Raw genomic sequence first — 25,988 nt, forward strand, 5'->3', positions numbered from 1 at the left:
CACTCCAGCCTGGTGACAGAGCGAGACTCAGTCTCAAAAAAAAAAAGGGAATATACTGTATATTTGAAAATTGCTAAGACAGATTTTAAGTGTTCTCACCACGCAAAAATAAGTATGTGAGGTAATGCATGTTAAATAGCTTGATTTAACCATTCAGTGTATACATATATCAAATCATGCTGTACACTATAAAAAATATAGTATACAACTTTTAGTTGTGAAAAAAACATGATTTATTAAATGTTTCTCCCTTCTTCATCAACTCCCTCTTCCTTTTGCTACCTCACAGTCTTTGGAATTCTCAATCTGAAATGTACCCATCCCTCAAAACTCAATTTAAATCCCACTGGCCACACCAATGCTATGAAATTCCCCTCTCTGAATCCTAAAGCACATATCCTCATTCCCTTTATGCTGTTACTTTTTCTATGTTTGCCTTGTCTTTCCCCAAAAGCTGTAAGATCCTTAAGGGCAGGAGCCACATATCACTCCCTATCACCTCCAGGACACTCAGCAGAGAACCTTGGATATATTTAGGAAGAATCCGGTTATACTCAATTGTGTTAGGCCTCAATTTACAAATCAGACATGACAAATAACATATCACACCAAAAAGATCAAGAAACTTCTCCAGGCATTAACTAAGGCTTAGAAAAACACCTATTCAGCCTTTCAAATTATCCCTTTGAAGTAAGGACTTAAAGGTGAGAAGAAAAGATATAATCAATTGGGGAAGTTTAGACTGTCTTCTCACTCTTTTTTTTTTTGAGACAGGGTCTGGCTCTATTGCCCAGGCTGGAGTGCAATGGTGCGATCTCAGCTCACTGCAACCTCTGCTTCCTGGGTTCAGGCAATCCTCCTACCTCAGCCTCCTGAATAGCTGGGACTACAGGTGCATGCCACCACACACACGGCAAATTTTTTTATTTTTTGGTAGAGACGGGGTTTCTCCATGTTGCCCAGGCTAGTCTCGAACTCCTGAGCTCAAGCGATCTGCCTGCCTTGGACTCCCAAAGTATTGGGATTACAGGCGTGAGCCACCACGCCTGGCCAACTTCTCACTCTTAAAGGCAAAATAGTGAACAGCAACTTAAAGATCAAAAAAGCTAAGGATGGAATATTCAACAAGGCATCACATTCAACAACACACCACTGGTCACACACATACTGGCTGAATTCCAGACTCCCTCTCTATGGTAAAAGAGTTCTGCAGGCTCTGATGTTGGCTGGAAAAAAACTAGACACCTGCTCTTCCCGGCACTGAAATATGGCCAAAAAAAAAAAAAAAAAAAAAAAACACACAACATAAACACACAGCAAAATCAGCAAACAAAACTAAGTAGCATTTAGGCGGGGAGCAGTGGCTCACGCCTGTAATCCCAGCACTCTGGGAGCCCCAGTCGGGTGGATCACTTGAGGTCAAGAGTTCGAGACCAGCCTGGCCAACATGGTGAAACTGCATCTCTACTAAAAACACAAAAATTAGCCAGGGTGTGGTGGTCGTGCACCTATAGTCCCAGCTACCCGGAGGCCGAGGCAGGAGACTCGCTTGAACCTGGCAGGTGGAGGTTGCAGTCAGCCGAAATCATGCTCCTGGGCGATAGACAGAGGCTGTCTCAAAAAAAAAAAAAAAAAGAAAAACAGCTAAGTAGCATTTAGATGAAACTATGACTCTGAAGTAGGGGGTGCGGCACGTAGAGAGGAAAGAATGTATCATAATGCCTTAAACAAAACTTTTGGGTGAGAGAAGACTATAAAACACCCTTTAAGCACTTATTCACTGGATTCCACTTGTGTTTCTAAGAAATAAGATATACAGACTCACTTCAGAAGGTTTTCTCCTACACTGTATCTGAGACACCATAAATATAACCATACATTATGTTGCCACTCTATCACAAGACTGAACCTGGACACTTGTAAGGAAAGGAACAACCATAAAGACAGTTGGCCAAGGACAGGATTGACATTCACCCTGGGGGAGCTCCTCGTAGTAGCTACAACCCAACCCAAAACAGCTTCTGGGTTTGTGATGCTGGTGCTGGCTAGTATGCTGCATAAATGTTGTTTGTTTTTGTAGAGAGGGGTCTCACTGTGTTGCCCAGGCTGGTCTCAAACTCCTGGCCTCAAGCAATCCTCCTGCCTCGTCCTCCCAAAGCACTGGGATTACACACCTAAGCCACCGCGCCTGACCTACAAAAGTGTTTTCTTCCCAACCACAGCACTGCCTCTCAAGGGGCTAACACTCTGGCAGAAACTCGTGAAAACCAATTTCACGTCAGAGGAAGCATCCCCAACATTCTGTCCCGGCTCTTTTTCTTAGGTGAAGAAAGGGACAGGGCGGGGGGCGGAACAATGATATTAAAGACACTGGCAGCATGACAACCAAAATAAACGAAGTTGAAACAGTACGTCCTGCCTTCTTCCTAAAGCCATTTCCCTCAATAGTGATAGGAGCGCAGGCCGTCTGCAAGTCATTAGTACGCTGCTGTTTTCACTTTCACAAGGACCCTGGAAACCACTGAAGAGCAAAATCCCCCTTTTCGCCCCACAGATACCTTCCAACCCCCTTTCTGTGCTTCCTTCCCTAGAAAAAACCGAAGAGTGACAATCCTCAGCAATCCGCTATTTCGCTTCACTGACAAGGGAGGTGGCGGGGGCGGTGGGGAGTGAAAAGTGTAAAAGAACACAGAGGAAGGTGAGAAGACACAGTGGAAGAAGTGTGGGGGGAGGTCATCGTAGGAAAAAGACCAGGTATAAAAGAATGCAAGAAAATTGAGGGGAGAGTTATCAGAGGGAAACTTGCTAAGAAAAAAAAAAAATTAAGGACACGGGAGGTAAAGAGGTGAGGTCAGGTGGAGCAGCCCAGGATGAATTAAGAGGTGGGCAGGAGGTAAGGGGCCGAGGCCGTGATGCCCAGGGTTTAGGGCCGGCGGCTTAGAAGTGGGCAGCAGGTATTCGGCAGACCGATGTCCGGGGAGTCAATGATGTGCAGAAAGCTCCAGACCCAGTTCCGGGAAATCGGGGCCAGGAATCTATGAGGTTCCCAAGTATAGAGAACACGGGGCTCTTACCGGTAGTTTGGGGCTGACCTCGCCCTTGCAAAAGTGGCAGAAAAACCGGTGGGCGGCTACAGCGGCGCCCGAGTCCGCCCCGGCCGCCGAAGCCTCCGCCATTTTTGTCCTCCGCCGCGGCCGTCCGAGAGGGCAGCCGGCCCGTCCCTCGCCAGGCCGCTACCTCCCGAGCTGCAGTCGCCGCCGCCGCCGCCGCCTCGGTGCGGCCCACCGCTTCAGAGCCCGCGTCGGTCACGTGAGTCGGCCAGGCCCAGAAAGGCGGCGGCGCCAACAAGCTACCCTGCGGCCCGCCTCCCAGCACCAAAGAGGCGCAGGAAGGAGAGACAAACGGCCCGCCTGCCGGCTCCACAAACAACCCCTCGCTGGTCCTCCAGTCTTCCAGCGAGAAGAAAGAAAGAGCGTCCCCGGAAGCCGCCGAAACTCTGGGGTAGAGTGGCACGCGCTTTTTGCTTTTCCGCGTCTTCTTCGGTGGCGATCCTCGTCCTAGAAAGGGCGGTGGGCTCCACTTCGGCCTAGAAGGCCAGCGGGAGCCGCAGGAAGCCGTCGCGGGAAGCTCAGCAGAATTGGAGTTGGAGCCTCCGGATTGCGCTGACCCTGAGGTTAGTGGAAAATGCTGTCTGAACGTGGCGGCACTGACTGGACCAAGAGACCACGTCCGAAACGGGAACCTGTGTAAAGGGAGTGTAGAGCTAGGAGCCAAGCGCCTTGGAAGCCCTTTCCGAGGATGGCAAAGGATCTGGGAATGCTTCTCCAAAGATATGTGGATGGACGAAATAGGTCTCTGGTGATACTGAGGCGGGGTGGGGACGGGGAGGCAAAGACTTGGCTTCTTAGGAATTGGAAGAAATAAGTAAACAATGTTTGGTAGCAATTTGTAATAAGGAAGTAATCATAAAATTAACTACGTCGGTTTCTGATTGTGTCAACTTTGTCAAGGAGTAGAAGTTTAAGAATTGAATACTGTCCTGCAAACAACGTAACCTCATCTCCTGTTTGACACACACTGTTGAGAAGCAGTCCTTTACCTCCTAAATTTCTTTTTCGAAATTATCATTTTCTTTATGGACTGAGAATAACACTGCCTGTTCACTCCCACCGAGCTGTGAACAGTGACCTTAATTCTTCCAAGCAATGAAGTGTAGAAACTAAGGTCTGTGACAGACTGCAAAATCATCTCCCAATCTTTAAAGAAAATCAGAATCACGCATAATCCCATAGAGATAAATTTGATGCATAGTCTTTTCCTATGCATACATTTTTCCTTTTTTTTACAATAATTGAATTTTTATATTTTTTCAGCTTGCTTCTGTCACTTAATATATTATGAGTAATTTTCTTTTTTTTGTTTTTTTTTTGTTTTGGAGACAGAATCTCGCACTGTCGCCCGGGTTGGAGTGCAGTGGCGCGATCTCGGCTCACTGCAACCTCTGCCTCCCGGCTTCAAGCGATTCTCCTGCCTCAGCCTCCCTAGTAGCTGGGATTACAGGCACCCGCCACCACGCCCAGCTAATTTTTTTGTGTGTTTTTAGTAGAGAAGGGGTTTCACTATATTGGCCAGGCTGGTCTCAAACTCCTGACCTCATGATACGCCCACCTCGGTCTCCCAAAGTGCTAGGATTACAGGCCTGAGCCACCGCGCCAGCCTATTATGAATAATTTTCTACACGAATACGCATCGTACTAAATAACTTTAAATGTTGGTGTAGTATGCCATTGTATGGGTATAGCATCATTTATTGTTAGACGTTAGATTGTTTCCAGTAAGTCGGTATTATAAAGAGAACTAATGACTTCATTATTATTAGCTTTTTCTTTCCTTGGACACAATATCCAAAAAGAAATTGTTGTTTCAAAGATATGCAAGATTTTTAAGGCTTTTTGATATGTATTGTCAAATTGCCCTCCAGAAAGAATACATGAATTTACACTCAGCAGCTCTGCTTCCAGCGTGAAAGACTTTCCATTGTACCATTTTGGTGTTTTTTCCCTAGCTCTCAGACTCCCCAGTACAATGACTCAAGCAGAAATTAAGCTCTGTTCTTTGTTGCTGCAAGAGCATTTTGGAGAGATTGTAGAAAAAATTGGAGTCCATCTGATAAGAACCGGCAGCCAGTCGCTAAGAGTAATTGCCCATGACACAGGAACATCACTGGATCAGGTATGTCTAAATGACATTAATTTTCTCTCATTTCTTTCACTAATTTATTTCACCCACCTTTGAATATTGTTCTTCTCACCCCAGGAAAGGAAAAATGAAGAAAGCCTGCCCTTGGAGCAGAACAATGTTATTTCGGGGAGAAAAGGATGAGACTTAGACATCAACATTTTGTTTCTCAAAGTGTTCCTAGTTCATCACAGCTTTTAGGCAAATCTTTGCTCTTCCCACGCCGTACCTCATTTATTCACAATAAGTCTATTAATCTCAGTACTGCCTTTAAGGAATGAGAATGATGAAAGTAAATTGTGTTTTGAGAGATAAAGATCAGAGGAAATATAGCAAGGAATCTTCTTGATTTATTGTATTGATGTGTGATTCTTATTAGCTCCTCCAATGGAGAGAGGAAATAAGTGCAGAAATTATCTAGCCATTTTCTGATGCTTACTAAGCTGTTGGACAAAAAATTGCCAGCAGTAATGAGCTATATCTTCAGGTCTTTCCTCTCTTTCTTCTCTTTATGTCCCATTTAGGTGAAGAAAGCCCTGTGTGTCCTCGTCCAACATAACCTGGTGAGTTATCAAGTGCACAAACGTGGTGTGGTGGAGTATGAAGCCCAGTGCAGCCGGGTATTGCGAATGCTTAGATATCCCCGGTACATCTATACTACCAAAACTCTGTACAGTGACACTGGAGAGCTGATTGTTGAGGAGCTTCTGTTGAACGGCAAACTGACAATGTCAGCTGTTGTGAAGAAAGTGGCAGACCGGCTCACAGAGACCATGGAGGGTCAGTGTGGTATCCATAGCTGTTAAAAAAAGCATAGATCAGCTGGCTATGGGAGTGAACCCTGAGCTATCTTAGGCCATCTCATCTGCCTTTTTCCTCCTGTCATACAGATGGCAAGACCATGGACTATGCTGAAGTATCAAACACATTTGTGCGACTGGCAGACACACACTTTGTACAACGCTGCCCTTCGGTACCTACCACTGAGAATTCAGACCCTGGGCCACCACCACCTGCCCCCACACTTGTCATTAATGAAAAGGACATGTACCTGGTTCCTAAACTCAGCTTGATAGGTAAGGAATTTTAACCCCTGGAACTGTGACTTGCCTTAATTGTGGATTCTTCTTGATTGTCAAGTGTATCAAATGTGCTTGTATTTACCAAGTATTTGCTATGTGCCAGACATCGTGGTGTATAACAATGAAAAAATGATGGTCTCTGCCATGGGGCTTTAGTATAGGAGACATAGATTAATCGGAAAATCACATCAATATATCATTAAACGGTGATAAGTACTATGAAGGAAATATTCCTATGAAGGAACTGTCATAGTATTATGAGACATGCATTAATCAGAAAATCACATCAGTATATAATTAAACTGTAATAAGTGCCATGAAGGAAAAGTATGAGGTGTTATGAAAATATATAATGGAGACTTTGGGAGACTGAGGCAGGTGAATTGCATGAGGCCAGGAGTTCAAGACCAGCCTGGGCAACATGCTGAAACCCCATCTCTACTAAAATTATAAAAATTAGCCAGGTAGCCGGGCATGGTGGTTCACGCCTGTAATCCCAGCACTTTGGGAGGCCAAGGTGGGCGGATCACGAGGTCAGGAGATCGAGACCATCCTGGCTAATACGGAGAAACCCTGTCTATACTAAAAATACAAAAAATTAGCTGGGTGTGGTGGCGGGCATCTGTAGTCCCAGCTACTTGGGAGGCTGAGGCAGGAAAATGGCGTGAACCCGGGAAGCGGAGGTTGCAATGAGCCGAGATCGTGCCACTGCACTCCAGCCTGGGCAACAGAGCCAGATTCCGTCTCAAAAAAAAAAAAAAAAATTAGCCAGGTATGGTGGCGTAAGCCTGTAATCCCAGCTACTCGGGAGGCTGGGGCAGAAGAATTGCTTGAACCCAGGAGACAGTGATTGCAGTGAGCCAAGATTGCACCACTGTACTCCAGCCTGGGCGACAGAATGAGACTCTGTCTCGGAAAAAAAAAAGAAAAGAAAATATATAATGAGGGACGGGATTCATCTGGGAGTTTAGGCCTCATGTTTCTTTGAGAAGGTGGCATTTGAGCTAAGATTTGAAGTAGAAGCTAACAGTGAGGTAACAGGAAAAGCATTTTTGGCAGAGGGAATAGTATGTAGTAAAAAAATAGCATTTGAGGAAATGAAAGAATGTCAGTATAGCTAAAGCATTGTAAGCAAAGCAAGAGAGGCATGAGATAAGGTTAGAGACATAGCTAGGCAGGGGTCTGATCTCAGAAGCTAATCAGGATCGACCTGCTTAGTACTTGGATGGGAGACAGGCAGGGGCTGAATCAAGTAAGACCTTATAGAGCATCTGTTCTTTATGCTAAGAGCAAAGGAAGACCACTGAAGGATTTTTAAGGAAATGACATGATCTAATTTGCACTTTCAAAAGATTTTTTGTCTACAGAAAGGATGGGAGAATGGGGCAAAGGTAAATGTTGACAGACTGGTGGAAAATGAAAGAGAGAGGGTGAAGGAAACAAGTACTAAGAATGACATCTGTGTGTCTGACTTGCACATGTGGGAGGATGATATCACTGGCCATGAAAGAGAGCATTGGAAGAGAAAGACTATAAGCCTCTTTTTGAACATGTTGAGTTTCAGATTATTTCATCAGTTACTTGAGTTTCTTATAGCTCTTCAGCCCCCTAAGCAACTCTGATCTAGAGGCAGCTACAGATGTCTTTGGAATGAAAGACACCTGCTCTCATGTTTGGTCATTTCCTGTCATCATATGAGATATAGTCTAAGTGTTTAATTGTTTGTTTGGCAGGGAAAGGTAAAAGGAGGAGATCATCTGATGAAGATGCTGCTGGGGAGCCCAAGGCCAAGAGACCAAAATATACTACAGATAACAAGGAGGTAATGGGGCTTCTTGATTAGAAGTCCTCACCCTGAAGCAGGCCAGAAAGAGCACTCAGATAACAAGCCCCAAGAGAGCTTAAAGCTTCCTGAGCTAAGAAGCAGTAGGATTATGAACCTCATTAAATATTAGGAATAGACTAACAAAGAATGAACCATTACTGTCTCCCTTCTGAGCCTTGACTTAATTCTTTCATTGAACAGAGGTAACAGCTTATGTAAAAAGGGGCCTAGAAAAAGTTTAGGTTGCTCAATATGGCGAGAACCTAAAGACCTACAGGGGCCAGTGATGAAAAATGGGTCTAAAAACTATACATAGGCCTGAACTCATATTCAAATGCCTTCTTTTTTTTTTTTTTCTCTTTTTTATTAGCATTATTTATTTATTTTTATTTTTACTTTTTTAGAGACAAGGTCTTGCTCTGTCTCCCAAGCTGTAGCAGTGGTGTCATCATAGCTCACTGCAACCTCGAACTCCTGGGCTCAAGCAATCCTCCTACTTCAGCCTCCAGAGTATCTGGGACTACAGGTGCATGCCACCATGCCTGGCTAACTTAAAAAAATTTGGGGCGGCTGGGTGCGATGGCTCACACCTGTAATCTCAGCACTTTGGGAGGCCGAGGTGGGTGAACCATGAGGTCAGGAGTTCAAGACCAGCCTGGCCAACATGGTGAAACCCTGTCTCTACTAAAAATACAAAAAAGTAGCTGGGTGTGGTGGCACGCGCCTGTAATCCCAGCTACTCAGGAGGCTGAGGCAGGAGAATTGCTTGAACCCAAGAGTTGGAACCCAGTGAGCCGAGATCTTGGCATTTCACGTCAGCCTGGGCGACAGAGCAAGACTCCATCTCAAAAAAGAAGAAAAAAAAAATTATTGTAGATGCCAGGCGCAGTGGCTTACGTCCATAATCCCAGCAGTTTGGGAGGCCAAAAGTTCGAGACCAGGCTGGCCAACACGGTGAAACCCCATCTCTACTAAAAAATACTAAATGAGCCAGGCGTGGTAGTGGGCACCCATAGTCCCCGCTACTCAGGAGGCTAAGGCAGAAGAATCACTTGAACCCGGGAGGCAGAGGTTGCAGTGAGCCGAGATTGCACCACTGCACTCCAGCCTGGGTGACAGGGTGAACTCTGTCTCAAAAAAAAAAATTTTTTTTTTTTTTAAGGAACAGAGATCTCACTATGTTGGCCAGGCTGGTCTCTAACTCCCTGCCTAAAGTGATCCACCTGCCTTAGCCTCCCAAAGTGCCGGGACTACTGGTAGGAGCCACCATGCCTGGCAAAAGTATTATTCTCTTAATGGATATTATCACATATCACAACCATAGTTTTTCTAGCAACAACTGTTTATCATGTGCTTCTATATGCAGAGATCCAGTTTTGCCTTCTTCACCCAGGCAGAAATTCTCAGGAGAAAGAGATTAGGTCAACTCCCTTTGATTCATTGAGCTGACTATTTCCACTAGGCTTTTCTCTAACCAATAGGCTTCTTTCCAGCAAGCCCAAGCATCCCTTCAGTTGGCCCTCTTCAGAGAGCTCCCTTTTCGTTGCATAGCCATCCTGACAAAGCAAAGCCTGCTCTGTCCATGCTGCTTCTTAGGGCTGGACCTGGGCAATGTGGTCAGGATCGATGGGCCCTCTTTAGCGATAGGGTGGCAGAGCAGTCAGTCTGTCATCATCATAGTCAGTGCTTTTATGCCTGTGTCCATACAGACGCCTAGTGTAAGCATTCCTCATCAATTTTGTTTTGGGTATAACTAAAACTTTTTGTTTGTTTTTCTTTCCACTTGGATTTCATTATTCTTCATTTGAAATAACTGGTTTGTAAATCTTTAAAATTGGCTTTGGGTTCAGGGTAAGGTGTGGTGGCTCATGCTTGTAATAGCTACTGGGGTGGGAAGATTGCTTGAGCTCAGGAGAGCTCAGGAGATAAAGACCAGCCTGGGCAACATAGTGATACGCTGTTTCTTAAAAACAAACAAACAAACAAACAAACACAATAAAATTGGCATTGGGTTCAAAACCCTTATCAAAGCATTCTTCTGATTTATTGATATAAACAATTATAGTACTGTTTCAGTTACCAGATGTTGAGTACTTGGCCCCTTTATTTGAACAGGTTACTGTTTAGAGAAGAGAATGCACACTTAAATAAAACAGGGCTGGGAGTGGTGGCTTGCACATGTAATCCCAGTGTTTTGGGAGATTGAAGTGGGAGGACTGCTTGAGACCAGGAGTTCAAACCAGTCTGGGCAACGTTTGCAGCCAAATTTTTTATTATTATTATTATTATTATTATTTTTGAGATGGAGTCTCGTTCTGTCACCGAGGCTGGAGTGCAGTGGCGCGACCTTGGCTCACTGCAACCTCCGTATCCTGGATTCAAGCGGTTCTCCTGCCTCAGCCTCCCGAGTAGCTGGGACCACAGGTGCCCACCACCACACCCGGCCAATTTTTGTAAGATTAGTAGAGACGGGGTTTCACCATGTTGGTCAGGCCGGTCTCGAACTCCTGACCTCGCGATCCACCCATCTTGGCCACCCAAAGTGCCGGGATTACACATGTGAGCCACCGGGCCCGGCCTCAAGTGAATTATTATTTTTTTTTTTTTTTTTTTTTTTTTTTATTTTTTATTGATCATTCTTGGGTGTTTCTCGCAGAGGGGGATTTGGCAGGGTCACAGGACAATAGTGGAGGGAAGGTCAGCAGATAAACAAGTGAACAAAGTTCTCTGGTTTTCCTAGGCAGAGGGCCCTGCGGCCTTCCGCAGTGTTTGTGTCCCTGGGTACTTGAGATTAGGGAGTGGTGATGACTCTTAACGAGCATGCTGCCTTCAAGCATCTGTTTAACAAAGCACATCTTGCACCACCCTTAATCCATTCAACCCTGAGTGGATACAGCACATGTTTCAGAGAGCACAGGGTTGGGGGTAAGGTCACAGATCAACAGGATCCCAAGGCAGAAGAATTTTTCTTAGTACAGAACAAAATGAAAAGTCTCCCCTGTCTACCTCTTTCTACACAGACACGGCAACCATCCGATTTCTCAATCTTTTCCCCACCTTTCCCCCCTTTCTATTCCACAAAATCGCCATTGTCATCATGGCCCGTTCTCAATGAGCTGCTGGGTACACCTCCCAGACGGGGTGGTGGCCGGGCAGAGGGGCTCCTCACTTCCCAGTAGGGGCGGCCGGGCAGAGGCGCCCCTCACCTCCCGGACGGGGTGGCTGGCCAGGCGGGGGGCTGACCCCCCCACCTCCCTCCCGGGCGGGGCGGCTGGCCGGGCTGGGGGGCTGACCCCCCCACCTCCCTCCCGGACGGGGCGGCTGGCCGGGCAGAAGGGCTCCTCACTTCCCAGTAGGGGCGGCCGGGCAGAGGCGCCCCTCACCTCCCGGATGGGGCGGCTGGCCGGGCGGGGGGCTAACCCCCCCACCTCCCTCCCGGACGGAGCGGCTGGCCGGGCAGAGGGGCTCCTCACTTCCCAATAGGGGCGGCCGGGCAGAGGCGCCCCTCACCTCCTGGACAGGGCGGCTGGCCGGGCGGGGGGCTGACCCCCCCCCACCTCCCTCCCGGACAGGGCGGCTGGCCGGGCGGGGGGGCTGGCCCCCCCACCTCCCTCCCGGACGAGGTGGCTGCGGGGCGGAGACGCTCCTCACTTCCCAGACTGGGTGGCTGCTGGGCGGAGGGGCTCCTCACTTCTCAGACGGGGCGGCTGCCGGGCGGAGGAGCTCCTCACTTCTCAGACGGGGCGGTTGCCAGGCAGAGGGTCTCCTCACTTCTCAGACGGGGCGGCCGGGCAGAGACGCTCCTCACATCCCGGACGGGGCGGCAGGGCAGAGGTGCTCCCCACATCTCAGACGATGGGCGGCCGGGCAGAGACGCTCCTCACTTCCAGGATGTGATGGCGGCCGGGAAGAGGCGCTCCTCACTTCCTAGATGGGATGGCGGCCGGGCAGAGACGCTCCTCACTTTCCAGACTGGGCAGCCAGGCAGAGGGGCTCCTCACATCCCAGACGATGGGCAGCCAGGCAGAGACGCTCCTCATTTCCCAGACGGGGTCGCCGCCGGGCGGAGGCTGCAATCTCGGCACTTTGGGAGGCCAAGGCAGGCAGCTGGGAGGTGGTTGTAGCGGGCCGAGATCACGCCACTGCACTCCAGCCTGGGCGCCATTGAGCACTCCAAATGCCTTCTTAGCGTGCCTATAAAGATGTCAGTAGGCATCTCAAATTTAGTGTGGCCAAAACAGAATAACTGATTCCTCCTCCCAAATATCTTGCTCCCTCATAAACTTCCTCATCTTAGTAAAAGACACTACCACCTAGGCCAGCCGCCTAGGACACCACCATTTCTGCTTAAGCCAAAATCCTTGGAACCGTCTAATCTCACAGTAAAACATATCAGCCCAGTTTCCAAAATTACCTCAAATCCAGCCATTTCTCATCTTTTCACTGCCATCTCTCAACTCTTTGCAAACGCTTTCGTTAATGGTCTCCCTAGCTGCATTCTTACCTACTTAGTGACCAAAATGACTTTCTAAGTTGTTCAAAACAAAACAACACATCCACTGATTAGACTCCTTTAATAGCTTTCCTTTACTCTTAGAAGAAATCCAAGGTACGGGCTAGGAAGCCTTACGTGGTCTAGGTCTTCGTATGATCTGCTGGAGACAGGGCTCTTCAACCTCACCTCTGCCCCGTCTCCATCTTACTCACTGTGTTCCCTCTACTGACTTTATCTCTTAAACATGTCAAACTCTTTCTGGTCTTTAGACTTTGGCTCCGGCTTCAAATGTTTGTCCCCAGATCTTCATGTAGTGGTCTCTGTTTTTATCATTTCTATCTTAAATGCTCTTTTCATAGACTTCAAGCACCATTGCCCACTCCTACACTAGTCCCTACCACATTTCTCATTTCATATACTTCACAGCATTTATATTTATAACTGGAATTATTTATTATTTGTGTACATGTTTGTCTAAGAGGTTTGGGCTTTATCCTGAAGGCAAAGGAGAGCCATTGATGGATTTTAAGCAGGGAAATGAAGTGACTGGATTTATATTTTAGAAAGATTATTATAGCACAGCAGTTCCTAACTTGTACTACTCCATGGATGGATTTCAGAGAGTCCACTTATACTTACGTGCATTTTTCAGTGAAGCTCTCCGTACCTTTCATTACATTCTTCAAAGGAACTGTGACCCAAAACAGTTTAAAAAAAAAAAAAAGCACTACTCTAAGAAATGGGAAGAATGATGCAAAACAAAATTAGAAGGAGAAAACCCAGTTACTCCTTTTATAGTGTCTGCTATGTTTTAAAGGGAAAAAAAACCCCCAGTTAGGAGGCTATTGTAGTAATCCAGATGGGCCACGATTTAGAGTCTGAAATAAGGTAATGATAGGAGAAAGAAAAGTAGACATCTGATAAATATAAAGAATAGATAGAACTTGGTAATGGGGTGGTAGATTATGGAGAGCAAGGGACTAGGGGTGATACCCAAGTTTGTAGCTTAAGAAATCGGGTTGGCTGGCCAAGCACAGTGGCTCACACCTGTAATCCCAGCACTTTGGGAGGCCGAGGTAGGTGGATCACCTGAGGTCAGAGTTCGAGATGAGCCTGGTCAACATGGTGAAACCCCGTCTCTACTAAAAATACAAAAATTAGCCGGCCATGGTGGTAGGTGCCTGTAATTACAGCTACTTGGGAGGCTGGCAGGATAATGGCCTGAACCTGGGAGGCAGGGGTTGCAGTGAGCCGAGATCACGCCACTGCACTCCATCCTTGGTGACAGAGCAAGACTCCATCTCAAAAAAAAAAAAAAAAGAAATTGGGTTGTCTAGGCACAGTGGCTCGTGCCTGTAATCCCAGCATTTTGGGAGGCTGACATAGAAGAATCACTTGAGCCCAGGAGTTTGAGACCAGCCTGGACAACATAGTGAGACCCCATCTGTACCAAAAAAAAACCACCAGACCTGGTGGCATATGTTTGTAGTCCCAGCTACTCAGGGGCTGAGGTGGGAGGATCACTTGAGCCCAGGAAGTCAAGGCTTCAGTGAGCCATGATGGTGCCACTGCACTACAGCCTGGGCAACAGAGCAAGACCCTGTCTCAAAAAAAAAAAAAAATTGGGTTGGTTATAGTGTAGTTACCTGAAAACTTGCAAAACAGAACAGTTTGGGGAACAAATGGAAGTGTCAAATAGGCAGCTGAGTCTATGCATCTGGAGCATAATAGAGAGTTCCAGGATAGGCCGGGTGCGGTAATGCCTGTAATCCTAGCACTTTGGGAGGCCGAGGCAGGTGGATCACCTGAGGTCAGGAGTTCGAGACCAGCCTGGCCAAGATGGCGAAACCCCGTCTCTACTAAAAATACAAAAATTAGCCATGCATGGTGGCGCAGGCCTGTAATCCCAGCTACTCGGGAAGCTGAGGCAGGAGAATCGCTTGAACCTGGGGGGCAGAGGTTGCAGTGAGCCGAGATTGTGCCACTTCAGCCTGGGCAAAAGAGCAAAACTCCATCTCAAAAAAAAAAAAAAAAAAGAGTTCTAGGATAGAGTAACAGATTTGGAAATGCATCAATAGTTGCAGCCTGGAGAGCAGATAAAATTACCCAAGTAGAGCATGTAGAGTAAAAAGAAAGGAAAGGTATGGACAGAACCCTGACAAAACACCAGGATTACAGTTGGGATCTGAAAGAGGAATCTGTGGATACTGAGGAAAGGTAGCCAGAAAGGTTCAAAGTAACGCCAAGAAAAAATGGTGTCGGCCAGGCCCAGTGGCTCACACTTGTAATCCTAACACTTTGGAAGGCCAAGGCGGGCAGATCGCTTGAGCCTAGGAATTTGAGACCATCCTGAGCAACATGGTGAGACCCTGTCTCTACAGAAAAATACAAAAATTACCCAAGCGTGGTGGCACGCACCTGTGGTCCCAGCTGCTTGGGAGGCTGAGATGAGAGGATCACCTGAGCCCAGGGAGGTCAAGGCTGCAGTGAGCTATGATCACACCACTGCACTCCAGCCTGGGTGACAAAGACCCTGTCTTTAAAAGGAAAAAAAAAATGGTGTCATAAAACCAAGGAGCCACATAAAGTTTTAAGAAGGAAAAAATGTCCAACCATGTCATATGCTTCCAAAAGGTTAAATAAGATCAGAAGTGGAAATTATTATTTGAACTTAACAACATAGAATCCTCAAGGACAGTTGTGGAATTTCACTGGAATGCAAGTGACAATTGACATTTCAGTACAATAGTGGAAATGGGTTGCGTAAATCTGGATAGAGATACAACTGAGATGGCCAACTGTTTGAGAAGCTTGGCTGTGACAGTAAGGAAAAGAAGAGAAGGCATAGGGTTGAAAGAGAATTCTAGAGTAGAAAGAGACTTGGACAGGGTAAAGGCTGATAAGAAGGCGATAGAGAAGGAAAGGCTGAAGATGTTAGAGGACAGGGTAAAATAGAGCTGGATCCCCAAGAATGAATGAGAGAGTAAGATTTGGAATACCAATATGGGCATTAACCTTAGGTAAAAGGAGCATTTTTCAGCTGTGATAAAAGTGAGTGAAAATATGAATCAAGAACAAAAAAGAAATGTGGTGAGGATGTGCACAGAGCTGAGTGAGTTCTGAACTAGTGTCTTCTATTTTCTCTGTGAAATGAGAGGCAAAGTCATCTGCCGAGAGTGAGAAGGAAGAAGGGTCAAGTTGGAGACTTGAGAGTAATGGAGAAGAGTTAAAATAGAGAGAGAAAGGCCGGACGTGGTGGCTCACACCTATAATCCCAGCACTTGGAGTCCGAGGCAGGCAGATCACCTGAGGTCAGGAGTTCGAGACCAGCCTGGCCAACATTGTAAAACCCCAACTCTACTAAAAATACAAAAATTAGCCTAGCGCAGTGGTGGTTGCCTGTAATCCCAGCTCCTCAGTAGGCTGAGACAGGAGAATCACTTGAACCCGAGAGGCAGAGGTTGCAGTGAGCCGAGATCATGCCACTGCACTCCAGCCTGGGTGACGAGCAAAACTCCGTCTCAGAAAAAAATTAAAATAAATGTTAAATAATAAAATAGGGAGAGAAAGATTGGAGATGAGCTTAGAAAACCTGTTTGAAGTCGGAATTTGTCTAGACAACAGTCTACATGACTGAATGATTTTCCAACCAATGTAATTGTTACTGTGTAGGAAAAGAAATAATGAACCATTAAATCCAAGCTCCTCACCAGGAAACTTTACACTATAGCTAAATGTTTCTCTAAATCTTTTCCTCAGCCCATTCCAGATGATGGGATTTATTGGCAGGCCAACCTTGACAGATTCCACCAACACTTCCGTGACCAAGCCATTGTGAGCGCAGTTGCTAACAGGATGGACCAGGTAATACCTAAGTGGGTCTGTCATTGGTCATCAGGGACATTTACTTATTTGGCAGATATGGCCATTGGCACATAGAGCCGGGGGCAGCACTGCGATTTCTGAATTCTAGTTTACTTTTCAAACAGACAAGCAGCGAGATTGTGCGAACCATGCTCCGAATGAGTGAGATTACCACTTCCTCTAGTGCTCCCTTCACCCAGCCATTGTCTTCCAATGAGGTGAGTTTTGTGTTCTTGCACTAACTTTCTGACAGATTCTTGGGTGTTAACAACATTTATTATACACAGATCCTGAGTTTGGGTTGAGGTCTGAGCCTTGAAAGAGAAGGGTGTTTGATGTGGAGCAGGGATTATCTTCAAGTGATGAGCACTGAAATGTTTGGTCTCTTAGGATCCAGCTTTTAAAAATCTACACTATTCACTTAGTCAAAGTATCTATTCGTCAAGTACAGCCTATTCCTAATTATTTTAAGAATCCACAATTTGGACTCTGAGAGCCTTGGCATTCAGGACATTTGACCCCCTGTATTTAAAATATCGATATTTAATATATCCAATATGTGTTATTTATATTACTTTCATAGTAATACAGTCATGCATCACTTAACAGCAGGGATACATTCTGAGAAATGTGTTGTTAGGTGATTTCATCATTGTGTAAACATCATAGGGTGTACTTAACACAAACCTAGATGGTGTAGCCCTACAGCACACCTAGACTGTACGCGATAGCCTATGGCTTCTAGGCTGTAAACCTGTACAGCATGTTACTGTACTGAATACTGTAGGCAGTTGTAACTCAGTAGCATCTGTGTATCTAAACATCTAAACACAGAAAAGGTACAGTAAAAATATGGTATGAAAAATTAAAAACCACACCTGTTTAGTGCACTTAACATGAATGGAGCTTTCAGGACTAAAAGTTGCCCTGTGGGAGTTAGTGAATGAATGGCAGATTAATGTGAATGTGATGGTCTACACGCTTAGGCTACACCGTATTTATTAAAAACCAGTAACAGGCTGAGCGGGGTGGCTCACGCCTGTAATCCTAGCACTTTGGGAGGCCGAGGCTCGTGGGTTGCCTGAGCTCAGGCGTTTGAGACCAGCCTGGGCAACATGGTGAAACCCATCTACTAAAATACAAAAAAAAAAATTAGCCGGGCATGGCGGCATGTGCCTGTGGTCCCAGCTACTCGGGAGGCTGAGGCAGGAGAATCGCTTGAACCCAGGAGGCAGAGGTTGCAGTGAGCCAAGATCATACCACTGCACTCCAGCCTCACCACACATGTGAGTAATGTGTTTCACATTGTGCTATGATGTTACAACAGCTATGACATCACAAAACAGTAGGAATTTTTCAGCTCCAGTATAATATGGGACCACAGCTGCACACGGTCCGTTGTTGACTAAAATGTTATATGGTGCATGACTATGTTTAAATATTCCTATATTTTTATATTGTTTATTTTAAAGTTCTACGGCCAGGTGCAGTGACTCACACTTGTAATCCTAGAACTTTGGGAGGTTGAGGCAGAAGGATCCCTTGAGGCCAGGAGTTCAAGACCAACCTGGGCAACATGACAAGACCCCCGTCTCTACAAAAAATTTTTTTAAAAAATTAGTTGGGTGTGGTGCCACATGCCTGTAGTCACAGCTATTTGAGAGGCTGAGGCAGGAGGATTGCTTGAGCCCAAGAGTTGAGGTTGCAGTCAACTATGATCATGCCACTGCACTCCAGCTTAAACAACAGAGCAAAACCCTATTTCAAAAAAAAAAAAAAAGGCCGGATGCAGCAGCTCACACCCGTAATCCCAGTACTTTGGGTGGCCGAGGCAGGCAGATCACCTGAGGAGTTCAAGACCAGCATAGTCCAACATGGTGAAACCTCATCTCTACTAAAATTACAGAAATTAGCCAGGCATGGTGATGGGCGCCTGTAATCCCAGCTACTTGGGAGGCTGAGGCAGGAGAATCGCTTGAACCTGGGAATGGGAGGTTGCAGTGAGCTGAGATCGCACCACTGCACTCTAGCCTGGGAAACAGAGTGAGACTCTGTCTCAAAAAAAAAAAAAAAAAGTTTGGTATGTATCTTTATTCAGACCTTGCATACTCTAACATATATGTGGGTATATGTATTTTTTAACCCCAAAATGGGACTATTCATATGGCTTTTTGGTTGGGTTTTGTTTGTTTGTTTTTGTTTTTTTGTGACAGAGTCTTACACTCTTTCACCCAGGCTGGAGTGCAGTAGCGCAATCTCAGCTCACTGCAACCTCCGCCTCCTGGGTTCAAGGCATTCTCCTGCTCATCCTTCCGAGTAGCTGAGATCACAGGCACATGCCACCACGCCAGGCTAATTTTTGTATTTTTAGTAGAGACAGGGTTTCACTGTGTTGGCCAGGCTGGTCTCGAACTCCTGACCTCAAGTGATCCTCCCACCTCGGCCTCTCAAAGTGCTGGCATTACAAAGTCATGATCCACCACACCCAACCTAGTCATACTGTTCTATAACTTGATTTTTTATATGACAGTGTATGTAAAACTTCCTTTCATGTTAGTTTCTATAGATTTGTCTCACTCTTCATAATGACTGTATCATATTCCACTTAATGGCTGTGCTATATTTTATTTTAGTGTACTCGGTACTGGTCATTTGGGTGTTTCTAGTTTTTTACTCTTACAAACAATCCTGCTGTGAATATTTTTGGACAGTTTTGTGGTAACTAAAATTAAAACTTTTTTTTTTTTTTTTTTTGAGACGGAGTTTTGCCCTTGTAGCCCAGGCTGGAGGCCAATGGCGCAATCTCGGCTCACTGCAACCTCTGCCTCCCAGGTTCAAGCAATTCTCCTGCCTCAGCCTCCCAAATAGCTGGGATTACAGGCATGCACCACCACGTCCAGCTAATTCTGTATTTTTACTAGAGACAGGGTTTCACCATATTGGTCAGGCTGGTCTCCAACTCTTGACCCAAAGTGATCCACCTGCCTCAGCCTCCCAAAGTGTTCGGATTACAGGCGTTAGCCACTGCACCCGGCCTAAAACATCTTTATTTCAGTAAGGTCAGGAGTTCTAAGTTCCCAAACCCATTTTAAGTGTCCTTTGCTCCATAGATCTTCAGATCCCTACCTGTTGGCTATAACATCTCTAAGCAAGTTCTTGATCAGTATCTCACTCTGCTGGCAGATGATCCAGTAAGTCTGTTTTTGCTTTTTTTCTTTTTTCTTTAGCCTGTACTGTTGATAATTTATTTCTGCACTGATACCTAGTATCATCCTCCTGCAGAGTTATTCTCTACCTAGCCAGCCCAGACAATTTCTCCACATCATTTGATAGGAGGGCTACCTGCTGCAGACTTTTGGTCAGATTTGTTCCATTGGAAACAGAATCACTGGACTTTCCGTTCAGTTAACACTCTCTCTTTTTCTTAATAGCTAGAGTTTGTTGGAAAGTCTGGCGACAGTGGTGGAGGAATGTATGTCATCAGTATCCTTACCAGTTATTTCCTTAGAGTCAGGCAGCCTGACCTATAAATCAGAATGGTGCCTTAGGAAAGAAAGATTTGGTAATGTTTATTATACCAAATAAGTTAGAAAATTGAAGTAATTGTTAAATAAATTTTTCTATGAATTTTCTATGCATTGATGATGAAGTAAAAAGAGGCCAGGCATGGTGGACTTTGGGAGGCTGAGGCAGGTGAATTGCATGAACCCAGGAGTTCAAGATCAGCTAAACAACATGGCAAAACCCCATCTCTACCAAAAATACAAAAACTAGCCAGATGTAACGATGCATGCTTGTAGTCCAGCTCCTCAGGAGGCTGAGGTGGGAGGATCACTTGAGCCCAGGAGACAGAGGTTGCAGTAAGCTGAGATCATGCCACTGTACTCCAACCTGGGTGACCCTGTCTCAAAAAAGAAAAGGAAAAAGGACTTTTAATCAACCAAATTTTAGTTAAGCAAAACCCTTACTTAAACACTTGTATTAAAGTTTTGGAATATTTAGGTACCATGACTGAAACCATAAATTATAACATGAAAAACAAAATAGCATTTAAAATTTAATTTTAAATTAGAAACTTAGAAATAAAACTCAGATCACAATAACTAGGCCAAAACATTACTGAGTGACCTTAATTCTCTACATAAAGACCTCCATAAGGCATTAGCATCCCTAGCCACAGCCACTCTGGAGTCCGTCGTACAGGAGAGGTAAGGGGGACACTGGTTGGGTTTGGGATCACATACTTCCTATCCCCAGTGAAGTAATTTGATCATTATGTAAGCCACCAATATAACCACACCTTGGCACACTTTGCCCCATTTTTTCACTGGACTCCTATGGATCTCATGTAATACTGCTCTTTACCTTAAAATAACCTACTGTTTAATTCCTACCGATGCAAATTAACCAGCCTCCCTAAAGCCTTTGCTTACAAATGTAGGAACTGTGGCACTCAAATGAGTCAGCAGTTGGTGACTGCCTTATGATTAACAGCAGTTGGTGATGCCTTACCATCACCAACCTATGGAGCTGTAGAATAATTTTCTGATCACTGTTCCTGTCTGGTCCTGGCTTCACACATGGAATAGAACAACCACCCCATCTATGACTGGGAACTAAAGCTGATCTATGTTAGCATGCCATTTGCTTTCTTCATTCCTTTCCAGATTTGGGTCTCGCTGTGCTAGAATATTCCGTCTAGTTTTGCAGAAGAAACACATAGAGCAGAAGCAAGTGGAAGACTTTGCAATGATTCCTGCAAAGGAGGCAAAGGATATGCTATATAAGATGCTCTCAGAAAATTTCATGTCACTCCAGGTAACCAACCAAGGGCGTAATAATTGCCAACCAGCAAAGCTGGCCTAGGGTGAGAGAAGCTTCTTAGGCAAACATACTGAACCCCCAAGCAAACTCTATATCCAGCTCTGAGACAGAAAAACATGATTCACAGAGACATAGCGAGCACTTGGAGGATAATTTGGGGCCTTAACTGCCCTAGTGAGAAAGAGGTGGCCGGGCACGGTGGCTCGCGCCTGTAGTCCCAGCACTTTGGGAGGCCAAGGTGGGCAAATCACTTGAGGTCAGGAGTTCGAGACCAGCCTGGCCAACATGGTGAAACTCCGTCTCTACTAAAATACAAAACAATTAGCTGGGCCTGGTGGCACACGCCTATAGTCCCAGCTGCTCGGGAGGCTGAGGCAGGAAGGAGACTCTCTTGAACCCGGGAGGGGGAGGTTGCAGTGAGCCGAGATCAAGCCACTGCACTCTAGCCTGAGCAACAGAGTGAGACTCTGTCTCAAAAAACAAAAAAAAACAAAAAAAGAGGCAGAGCCAGGACATCACCCCAAACCCACCCTGCCTTTTTTTCTCTTCTCATTTCTGTCCTTCCTTAAGCCTTAATTCTGTTATAGTTTAAATTTATCAACACATCTAACTGAGTCTTTGCAGGGCTATTTAGTAGAGCATATGAGTAAATAGATAGAATGGATTTTTGGAGTCAGATTACAGCTCTGCCTTACCCAGTTACATTAAGCAAGTTACCACGTTTCCCTTCTATAAAACAGTGATGGATGGTGATAATAAAAATAATATGGTTGCCAGGTGCGGTGGCTCATGCCTGAAATCCCAGCACTTTGGGAGGCCTAGGCGGACGGATCACTTGAGGTCAGGAATTCGAGAACAGCCTGGCCAACCTGATGAAACCCTGTCTCTACTAAAAATACAAAAATTAGCTGGGCATGGTGCCGTGTGTCTGTAATCCCAGCTACTCAGGAGGCTGAGGAAGGAGAATTGCTTGAACCTGGGAGGCACAGGTTGCAGTGAGCCAACATTGTGCCACTGCACTCCAGCCTGGGCAACAGAGCGAGACTCTGTCTCAAAAATAATAATAATACGATTTTTTGTAAAGATCAAATAGAATTTACCTGGCACATAGAGTTGTTCAGTAAATGTTAGTTGCCTTCCCTTTCTTCCCCAGCTCAGGATGCTGACAGTCAAATGGAAAAAACAGGGAAGCCCAGCTCTCCATTTGACTGATTATGACATAAACCACAAAGACTGGGCCGGGCACACCTGTATTCTCAGCACTTTGGGAAGCCAAGGCGGGATGATCACTTGAGCCCAGGAATTCAAGACCAGCCTGGGCAATATAGTGAGACCATGTCTCCACCACCCCCAAAAAATTAAAAAATTAGCGGAGCATGGTGGTGCATGCCTGTAGTTCCGGCTACTTGGGGGGCTGAGGTGGGAGGATTGCTTGAGCCGGAGGTGGAAGTTGCAGTGAGCTGATATCACGCCACCGCACTACATCCTAGGTAACAGAGCAAGACCCAGTCTCAAAATAAATAAATAAAATAAACACAGGTACTGAATGACTAGGAAACAGGAAAGTGTAAGTAAAAAGGAGGGCTAAGTAACTCCAGGTAGAATGAATGTGTGCTTTGCCAGTTCTAAAACAGTATAATTTCTGCTATTTTTCTTTCTATTGGACAAATAGGAAATTCCCAAAACACCAGACCATGCCCCATCCAGGACCTTCTATTTATATACTGTGACCATCCTGTCAGCTGCCCGAATGTTGTTGCACAGGTGCTACAAGGTAACTCAATCTGGACCTTCTCCCCATTTCCTCCACACGGTCAAGTCCCCCTCATGTGCCCACTTCGCCCTGAGCTGCTGAAATAGAACTATGTGCATTCCTTGTCTGTCTTCTCTTTCCTCAGAGCATAGCCAACTTGATAGAAAGGAGGCAATTTGAAACCAAAGAGAATAAGTAAGTAACATTTTCAGTTGAGTTATTTACATTTTTCAAGATCAAGGGCCTCAGGGGAAATTTCCTCTAGAAATAGGAATCAATAGAGGCTGGGCCTGGCAGGGTGGCTCATGCCTGTAATCCCAGCACTTCGGGAGGCTGAGGCGGGTGGATCACTTGAGGTCAGGAGTTTGAGACCAACCTGGCCAACATGGTGAAACCCTGTCTTCACTAAAAATACAAAAATTAGCTGGGCACGGTGGCGGGCACCTATAGTCCCAGCTACTCGGGAGGCTAAGGCAGGAGAATCACTTAAACCCAGTGAGTGGAGGTTGCAGTGAACCAAGATCACGCCACTGCACTCCAGCCTGGGCGACAGAGTGAGACTCCATCTCAAAAAAAAAATTTTTTTTTTTTGAGAAGTAGGAACCAGTAGAGATAGCAACCAGTCGACTTGCATTGAATCATTGGCTTAGATTAGTGTAAATCATGCATTAGTCTCCACTTTTCTAACATGCTCCCAGTGAAATAATTTTTCAGATTAAATTTGTGAGAAACGTACAAAAGCACCAAACTTTTAAGTGCAAATGAGAGGCAGTAAGAATTTCAGGAGTGAAGTTATATTTCCAAATAAGTTTGTAGAAAATGTCCTTAGAAGGTGACATTATCTACTTTGATCAGGAAAATGGTAAAGGGTGGTGGGTAGTGCCTCAGACACACGTGGTAAGAGAATCTCCCAGGTTAGGGAAGATGTCTCAGAGTTGTGTTTGTTTGACAGGCGTCTACTAGAAAAATCTCAGAGGGTAGAAGCCATCATTGCATCTATGCAGGCTACTGGTGCAGAGGAAGCACAGTTACAAGAAATAGAGGAGATGATCACAGCTCCTGAACGTCAGCAGCTAGAGACCCTGAAACGTAATGTCAACAAGTAAGCATCATAAACTTCAGACCTGCATTTCAGAATACCATCCAGAAAATCCATTTTGACATCCTGTAACCCTCCAACCTAGCACGAGCAAACCTTAACTCACTGTCTCCTCCAGCTCACTTAACAGAATGTAATCCACCTATTTTTGTAAACTAGCAATTCTGAAGATGTTCTCAGCTTCTTCTCCATCACCATATACACTCTCTTGTTCATCAAGTACTGATAAATTTTTTTTAAGAGACGGGGTTTTGGCTGTGTTGCCCAGACTGGCCTTGAACTCGTAGGTTCAAACAGTCTTCCTGCCTCAGCCTCCCAAGTAGCTGGGACTACAGGCAAGTGCCACTGCGCTGGCTTAATTTTACTTGAGTCATGTGTCTCAAATCTGGCCTTTCATCTTGGTCCACACGCAGGCCTTCATCACCTCTTTCCTAGACCATCACATTTCAGTGCACAATTTGTGCACCTCTTTCATTAAATTTATTTCTTAAGTATTTTTTTGGATACTAGTTTAGTGGTCGCTTATTTCAGTTTTGGATTGTTCATTGCTAGTGTTATACAAAAACAACCAACTTTTGTGTTGTGATTTTGTATCCCACAACTTTACTAAATTCATTTATTAATTCTAGTAGTTTTTTTGCAGATTCTTTGAGATTTTTTATAATAGTATTATGTCATCCATGAATAGAGATAGTTTTACTTCTGTCTTTTCAATCTAGATGCCTTTACTTTTTTTTTTCTTGCCCCATTACCCTGGCTAGAACCTCCAGTAAAAGGTTGAATAGAAGTACAAGAGCAGACATCTTTGTTTTGTTTCTGATCTTAGGAGAAAAGCTTTTAGTCTTTCATCATTAAGTATGATGTTAGCTGTGGGTTTTTCCTAGATGACTTTTGTCAGGCTGAAGAAGCTTCCATTTCTTCCTAATCACCACTCACTTTAAGCTTCAGACACTCTTAGTTTCTTGCTATTTTAAAACACGCTAGGTCCTTTTATACCTGTGCCTTTACATTCGTTTTCCTGATTGCAAATTAAGACTACCTTCCCCCAGGACAGAGGCTCTGTATTTTGTATTCTTAGCAGTTTCTTAGCAGTTTGCATGGTGTCTGGCACATAAAGATGCTCGATAAATAGCAAAATGATCTACTCGTTCTCCTGCTTTCTTTCCATCCACTCTCAAGGGTAACCAAGCAGTTATCCATGGCCACACCCACCCTAACCTCTAATCTTAAATATGCTAATGAACATTCAGTCTAGGCAAATACCTTTACTTTTCACTCAGGTTGGATGCCAGTGAGATCCAGGTGGACGAAACCATCTTCCTGCTGGAGTCTTACATTGAGTGCACCATGAAGAGACAGTGATCCAGAAGAAGCATCTTCCTCAGAAGATCTGGGGGGATGGAAAGCAAAATAAAGGAGGTGCCTGGATGCATTATTTGCAGTGGGATAAGTCGCAGAGTCTTCAACTAAACCCCCCTCTCTATCCCCTGCAGCCCAGGATACACCTGAAAGAATTTGGCATATTTAGATCCATTGCTGTACTCTCCCCTCATCAAATCTTGGCAGTGGGAAGAACCTTAAATCAACAAGGTTAATCTTATCTATCAGATGCATCTGTTCCCATAAAGAAGTTACCCACACCTATGGTTACCTATATCCCTGGCAATAGGAAACTTCCTAAGAAGTTAATTTTATTTTCAGATGTCTATGCCTGTTCTTTATTTTGTTGAGATAGGTGATAGATAGATAGATAGATAGATAGATAGATAGATAGATAGATAGATAGATAGATAATTTGTTGTTGTTGA

General features: G+C 45.2%; 2 protein-coding genes across 3 annotated transcripts in view; one reads left to right on the forward strand and one right to left on the reverse strand.

The window, feature by feature from the left end:
• Nucleotides 1-3,435, reverse strand: part of RNF115 (ring finger protein 115) — an 82,568-nt gene extending 79,133 nt beyond the window's left edge. The window contains exon 1 of one of the 2 annotated variants that reach the window (XM_004026490.5): nucleotides 3,075-3,435. In XM_004026490.5, coding sequence (XP_004026539.2) covers nucleotides 3,075-3,176 — 102 coding nt within the window. In that variant the 5' untranslated portion in view covers nucleotides 3,177-3,435. The remainder of the gene's footprint in view (nucleotides 1-3,074) is intronic. The other variant, XM_055356970.2, reaches the window with a different exon arrangement.
• On the forward strand, nucleotides 3,079-25,880 carry POLR3C (RNA polymerase III subunit C). Its single transcript, XM_004026492.5, has 15 exons — nucleotides 3,079-3,673; nucleotides 5,066-5,232; nucleotides 5,763-6,018; nucleotides 6,129-6,314; nucleotides 8,054-8,142; nucleotides 16,400-16,504; nucleotides 16,630-16,722; nucleotides 19,615-19,695; nucleotides 19,936-19,987; nucleotides 20,652-20,712; nucleotides 21,172-21,322; nucleotides 23,001-23,102; nucleotides 23,227-23,276; nucleotides 24,034-24,183; nucleotides 25,461-25,880. The coding sequence occupies exons 2-15, from the start codon at nucleotides 5,086-5,088 to the stop codon at nucleotides 25,540-25,542; spliced, it is 1,605 nt and encodes a 534-aa protein (XP_004026541.1). The 5' UTR covers nucleotides 3,079-3,673; nucleotides 5,066-5,085; the 3' UTR covers nucleotides 25,543-25,880.
• The last annotated feature ends 108 nt before the right edge of the window (nucleotides 25,881-25,988 follow it).

This window comes from Gorilla gorilla, chromosome 1 (genome assembly GCF_029281585.2).
Source record: "Gorilla gorilla gorilla isolate KB3781 chromosome 1, NHGRI_mGorGor1-v2.1_pri, whole genome shotgun sequence".
NCBI lineage: Eukaryota > Metazoa > Chordata > Mammalia > Primates > Hominidae > Gorilla > Gorilla gorilla.